Source organism: Oncorhynchus clarkii, chromosome 31, assembly GCF_045791955.1.
Source record: "Oncorhynchus clarkii lewisi isolate Uvic-CL-2024 chromosome 31, UVic_Ocla_1.0, whole genome shotgun sequence".
Taxonomy (NCBI): Eukaryota; Metazoa; Chordata; class Actinopteri; order Salmoniformes; family Salmonidae; genus Oncorhynchus; species Oncorhynchus clarkii.
In genome coordinates this window covers 7,950,940-7,957,703 of record NC_092177.1, presented here as the reverse complement: position 1 = coordinate 7,957,703, position 6,764 = coordinate 7,950,940, and the positions used below count along the sequence as shown (strand labels likewise).

Genomic DNA, 6,764 nt, shown 5'->3' with positions numbered 1-6,764 from the left:
TGTTTTGGTCACTTTTGAATGCTGGCGGTGCTTTCACTCTAGTGGTAGCATGAGACGGAGTCTATATAGGGGAGGTAATCAGGAAGGGGATGGAGTCCAGGTGAGTGTCATGAGGCACAGGTGCACGTAACGATAGTGACAGGTATGCGTAATAATGAGAGAACTGGTGACAACGAGCACCAGAGAGGGGGAGAGGGAGTAGACGTGACAGTTGTTTACATTTATCATGGGGTAGTAGTGCCATAGTCCGTGGGGGCTATAGATTTGAAAGCAGTTGGGCGCTAACAATGCGCAGAGTGACCTTTAACCATGTTCTCCAGGTGCTCCAGAGTGACCTTTAACCCTGCTCTCCAGGTGCTCCAGAGTGACCTTTAACCCTGCTCTCCAGGTGCTCCAGAGTGACCTTTAACCCTGCTCTCCAGGTGCTCCAGAGTGACCTTTAACCCTGCTCTCCAGGTGCTACAGAGTGACCTTTAACCCTGTTCTCCAGGGGCTCCAGAGTGACCTTTAACCCTGTACTCCAGGGGCTCCAGAGTGATCTTTAACCCGGCTCTCCAGGTGCTCCAGCGTGATCTTTAACCCTGCTCCCAGGGGCTCCAGAGTGACCTTTAACCCTGCTCTCCAGGGGGATCTATTGGCTCCTGGTGGCCAGTAACTTCCTGTGTCAGTAGTAACTTGGCCTGCAGCCAGCCTCTTCCTGTTTCAGAGCAGTAACTTGGCCTGCGGCCAGCCTCTTCCTGTGTCAGAGCAGTAACTTGGCCTGCGGCCAGCCTCTTCCTGTGTCAGAGCAGTAACTTGGCCTGCAGCCAGCCTCTTCCTGTGTCAGAGCAGTAACTTGGCCTGCGGCCAGCCTCTTCCTGTGTCAGAGCAGTAACTTGGCCTGCGGCCAGCCTCTTCCTGTGTCAGAGCAGTAACTTGGCCTGCGGCCAGCCTCTTCCTGTTTTAGAGCAGTAACTTGGCCTGCGGCCAGCCTCTTCCTGTTTCAGAGCAGTAACTTGGCCTGCGGCCAGCCTTTTCCTGTTTCAGAGCAGTAGATCAATTCCAGGATAAAGTTGTAACTCTGCTGTTATATACATCATTCATAGTCACTCAGGTGATGCTCTGTTTATTATTGATCTGACTCTGGTAACAACAACAATATCGATACGCTGGGAGAAATCGTTGTGTTATAGTCACTAGAGAGCTGCCACGTGCTACGAGTCAGGACATTTCAGTCATTACTGATTACAAGATGACATAGACCTTTTAAACTGGACTGGCTGGTCCACACACTAGTTTTACAACTGAAGTCTATGCACCATTATTTTATCCCTAGCAAGTTTATATTATTGTAATTGGGAATCTCTCTATATTTCATCCTTACTCTACTGTACTCTACTGGAACTTTACAGACCCACAGTTGGGTTGCTGATACGGTATGTCATATAGACCAGTGAGACAGGTTGCTGATACAGTATGTCACATAGATCAGTGAGACAGGTTGCTGATACAGTATGTCACATAGATCAGTGAGACAGGTTGCTGATACAGTATGTCACATAGATCAGTGAGACAGGTTGCTGATACAGTATGTCAGTTAGACCAGTGAGACAGGTTGGGTTGGTGATACAGTATGTCATATAGACCAGTGAGACAGGTTGGGTTGCTGATACAGTATGTCATAGATCAGTGAGACAGGTTGCTGAAACAGTATGTCATATAGATCAGTGAGACAGGTTGTGTTGCTGATACAGTATGTCAGTTAGACCAGTGAGACAGGTTGGGTTGCTGATACAGTATATCATATAGATCAGTGAGACAGGTTGGGCTGCTGATACAGTATGTCACATAGATCAGTGAGACAGGTTGCTGATACAGTATGTCATATAGATCAGTGAGACAGGTTGGGCTGCTGATACAGTATGTCATATAGATCAGTGAGACAGGTTGCTGATACAGTATGTCACATAGATCAGTGAGACAGGTTGCTGATACAGTATGTCATATAGATCAGTGAGACAGGTTGGGCTGCTGATACAGTATATCATATAGACCAGTGAGACAGGTGGCAGGTTGTGGCTGTAGGATTTGGGTTGGTAGCAGATGGACAAATAGAAGTGTATTGTATTGTATTTTAACTGAATGACTTCAGGCTCTGTGTGTGTGCCTGCTTCCTCCAGGGGCCACTAAAGACATGGGGAAAATGTTAGGCGGAGAGGAGGAGAAGGATCCAGAGGCCGCAAAGAAGAAGAAGGAGGAAGAGGAGGAGAGACAGGAGGCACTGAGACAACAGGAAGAGGAGAGGAAGGATAAGCACCGGAAAATGGAGGCAGAAAGAGAAGTCGTACGACAGTCCATCAGGGACAAGGTGAGCACTGCAGCAGTCCACAAATGACTCAGAAACTATTTTACATTCAATGTACCTCGTTATAAAACCATTACATTACTCCAGCCCCAACCTTCAGCTGTATACTACACCTTAAAAAGTACTTTGTATAGTTCTTTGAATCCCAGATTGCCCTTTTAATGTAAACTATAAATAATATACAGTTAGTTCAGAAAGTATTCACAACCCTTGACTTGTTCCACATTTTGTTGTGCTACAGCCTGAATTCAAAATGGATTCAATAGATTTTTTTCCCCCTCACCCATCTACACATGATACCCCATAATGACACATTTTAAAACGTTAGCAAATTTATTGAAAATTAAATACAAAAATATCTAATTTACATAAGTATTCACATCCCTGAGTCAATACTTTGTAGAAGCACCTTTGGCAGTGATTACAGCTGTGAGTCTTTCTGGGTAAGGCTCTAAAAGCTTTCCACACCTACAATATTTGCCCATTTGTAATTTTCAAAATTCTTCAAGCTCTGTCAAATTGGTTGTTGCTAGACAACCATTTTCAGGTCTTGCCATAGATTTTCAAGTAGATTTACGTCCAAGCTGTAGCTCCGAACACTCTCCTTGGTAAGCAACTCCAGTGTGTATTTGACCTTGTGTTTTAGGTTATTGTCCTGCTGAAAGGTGAATACATTTCCCAGTGTCTGGTGGAAAGCAGACTGAACCAGGTTTTCCTCTAGGATTTTGCCTGTGCTTAGCTCCATTCCGTTTTATTTTTTATCCTGAAGAAGTCCCCATTCCTTCTCGATTACAAGCATACCCATAACATGATGCAGCCACCAACTAACTGGCTTTAAAATATGGAGAGAGGTACTCAGTAATGTGTTGTATTGCCCTAAATATAAAACGTTGTATTCAGGACGAAAGGTTAATTACTCTTACACATTTTTTTGCAGTGGTGCCCTGTTGCAAACAGGAGGCATGTTTTGGAATATTTGTATTCTGTACAGGCTTTCTTCTTTTCACTCTGTCAATTTAGTATTGGGAGTAACTACAATGTTGTTGATCCATCCTCAGTTTTCTCCTATCACAGCCATTAAACTCTGTTTTAAATTGGCCTCATTGTGAGCGGTTTCATTGCTCTCCGGCCACTGAGTTAGGAAGGACGCCTGTATCTTTGTAGTGACTTTAAGTTTAATTAACAACTTCACCATTCTCAAAGGGATATTCAATGGCTGCTTTTTAAAATGTTTACCCATCTACCAATAGGTGCCCTTCTTTGCAAGGCTATTGGAAAACCTCCCTGGTCTTTGTGGTTGAATCTGTGTTTGAAATTCACTGCTCGACTGAGGGACCTTACAGATAATTGTATGTGTGGGGTACAGAGGTGAGGTAGTCATTCAAAAATCATGTTAAACACTATTATTGCATAGAGTGAGTCCATGCAACTTATTGTGACTTTTTAAGCACATTTTTACTCCTGAACTTATTTAGGTTGCCATGGCAAAGGGTTTGAAAACGTATTGACTCAAGACATTTCTTCTTATAATTTTAAATGAATTTGTTTTAAAAAATCATCTAAAAACATAATTCCACTTTGACATTATGGCTATTTTGTGTAGGCCAGTGAGAGAGAAGAAATCTAGATTTTATCCATTTGAAATTCAGGCTGTATCAAATCAAATCATATTTTATTTGTCACATGCGCCGAATATTCAACAGGTGTAGATCTTACAGTGAAATGCTTACTTTACAAGCCAATAACCAACAATGCTTTAAGAAGTAAAAGAATTGCTAACAACAACAAAAAAATCGAAAATCGAAAATAAAAATAACTAATAATTAAACAGCAGCAGTAAAATAACAATATTTAACAATATTTAATAACAAACGGTAACATAACAAAATGTGGATAAAGCCAAGGGGTGTGAATATTTTGTGAAGGCACTGTAAGTGCAAGAATCAAGCCTTGTGGAACTCCATTTGATCTCAAGATGGGAGGTGTGGGAGTGCTACACCTTATGAAAGTGGCATCCTCATATATTGTTATCACTGTGCCCTTTATCCACGCAGTATGGCTTGAAGAAGAAGGAGGAGAAGGAGGCGGAGGAGAAGGCAGCCATGGAGCAGGCCTGTGAGGGGTCTCTGACGCGCGCCAAGAAGGCCATCCCAGCCGGGTGCGGAGACGAGGAAGACGAGGATGAGGAGAGCATTCTGGACACCGTCCTCAAGTTCCTCCCTGGACCTCTAAAGGACATGTTCAAGAAGTAAAGAACACATCAACAACAACACATGGTTCGGTCCAGCCAGGGGGAAGGGGAGGAGAGATCTGGGACTGGGGATTTGGGTAGAAAGGGTTCTTGCCAAACGGCCATTCACTGCCTTTACAGAAGTATTTGTTGTTTTCTTACTCTGACTAGACACAATGTGGTTATATATCTACCCACAGCTTCTCGTCGGTCTCTCAACTGTCGACTGAGTTTATGTTTGGTTTTTATCCCCCACTTATCTAACATTCCAACATTGGTATATAGATTCACCGCACCAGGTAGATGCATTTGGATTGGTTGGCCATTGGTATTAACTGGGGTAAGGAGTTTCTGTCCAGCCATGCATTAGAGAGCAGGGTTCAATCCACCGTACCAATGGACACTTCAATGGGCAATTCCTGCTCATGTGGTTGAAAAGCACTGACAACACATATCTGAAGATGGAGCGCTTTTTCTTTTTTTCATTCGCTGGCTTTTTCTATTTTTATAGTAAGTAAGCTACTGTAACTGTATGGGAAGGGGATATTCTATTCGCGGTCTTTTTGAGATCAGCAGTTTAGTTAGTTTTAGACTGTGCCTTCGTAGGACTTCCTCCAACAGGGGAACTGTTAATGAGGGTCTCGTTGAAGTCGTTTGATGATATCATTTAACTTTGTTTGTCTTCAAAGGATGCAAACATGCCACATTATGACGGATGTATTTAATGTTAGTCTGGCTGTACGAATAGAGCTGATCCAATGCCTTCTTAATGCTATGAAACAACTAAGGCAAGTGGAATATTTGATTTCCCTTTAAATTCCTGACTAATAATAAAACATCTCTCATTTTCCCAGATTAAATATAGGAGATTATCAGCCTGACAGACGGCATCTTGTGAGAGAAACCATTTTTGCTCAAACAAAGGTCACCCCGTCAACATTAGACACTCAGATTATCCATAGAATACAACAGATTCACATTCAACATTAAACACTCAGATTATCCATAGAATACAACATATTCACATTCAACATTAGACACTCAGATTATCCATAGAATACAACATATTCACATTCAACATTAGACACTCAGATTATCCATAGAATACAACATATTCACATTCAACATTAAACACTCAGATTATCCATAGAATACAACATATTCACATTCAACATTAAACACTCAGATTATCCATAGAATACAACATATTCACATTCAACATTAAACACTCAGATTATCCATAGAATACAACAGATTCACATCCAACATTAAACACTCAGATTATCCATAGAATACAACAGATTCACATCCAACATTAAACACTCAGATTATCCATAGAATACACAAGATTCATATTCAACATTATACACTCAGATTATCCATAGAATACAACATATTCACCCCGTCAACATTAAACACTCAGATTATCCATAGAATACAACAGATTTACATCCAACATTATACACTCAGATTATCCATAGAATACACAAGATTCACATTCAGTGTAGAGAAGAAGAAAAACACGCACAGTTCCATGAAAATGATTTAGTCAACATCATATTTAACAGTTGGTGGTTAGTGCAGTCCAAAGACAATCAAACGTGAGCACTGCATTACAGTGAAGGAAGCCGATACTGCGTATGTCGTCCTTTCACTACCCACCTCCCACCTCCCATACCACATGTCTGTTTTACACAAGGTACTTGTTTAACTCATTCTTTTGGAGGCTATTATGAAACAGTAAGCAATGTTTAATGGAATTTCATTTATTTAATAGTTAATCAATTGACCTAAATAAATTCCTTCATAAATTCCATGTTATCCTGAGAGACAATCGCATTGGTAGTGTTTGAATCATTAATATCCAAAGATACTGAAAAAACACGATCATTTATTTTGTCCCCACTAACTAAGGAAATTGTCCAGAACTAAGGAAGTGGTCCAGTCTTGTTGATTTCAGTAGGAATAGGCTGGCAACATATAGTTTTTATGTCAACATTGATGTCATTTTGGGATACACTTTCCAAAGACCAAACCCTGTGAAGCTTTAATTGTCAGAAATTCTCATATTTTTCATATAACGTACATGGCTACATGACATTGAAGATTGATATATTCGAGAAAAAAAAACTAAACTAAAAATTTAAATAATCACATGTTATGAATAAACATTTTCTCTTTTTTTTTTTA

At 40.9% G+C, this 6,764-nt stretch overlaps 1 protein-coding gene across 1 annotated transcript; it reads left to right on the top strand.

The window, feature by feature from the left end:
- The first annotated feature begins 89 nt into the window (after positions 1-89).
- LOC139390485 (complexin-2-like) lies at positions 90-4,596 on the top strand. Its single transcript, XM_071137618.1, has 4 exons — positions 90-100; positions 559-644; positions 2,160-2,347; positions 4,399-4,596. The coding sequence occupies exons 1-4, from the start codon at positions 90-92 to the stop codon at positions 4,594-4,596; spliced, it is 483 nt and encodes a 160-aa protein (XP_070993719.1).
- The last annotated feature ends 2,168 nt before the right edge of the window (positions 4,597-6,764 follow it).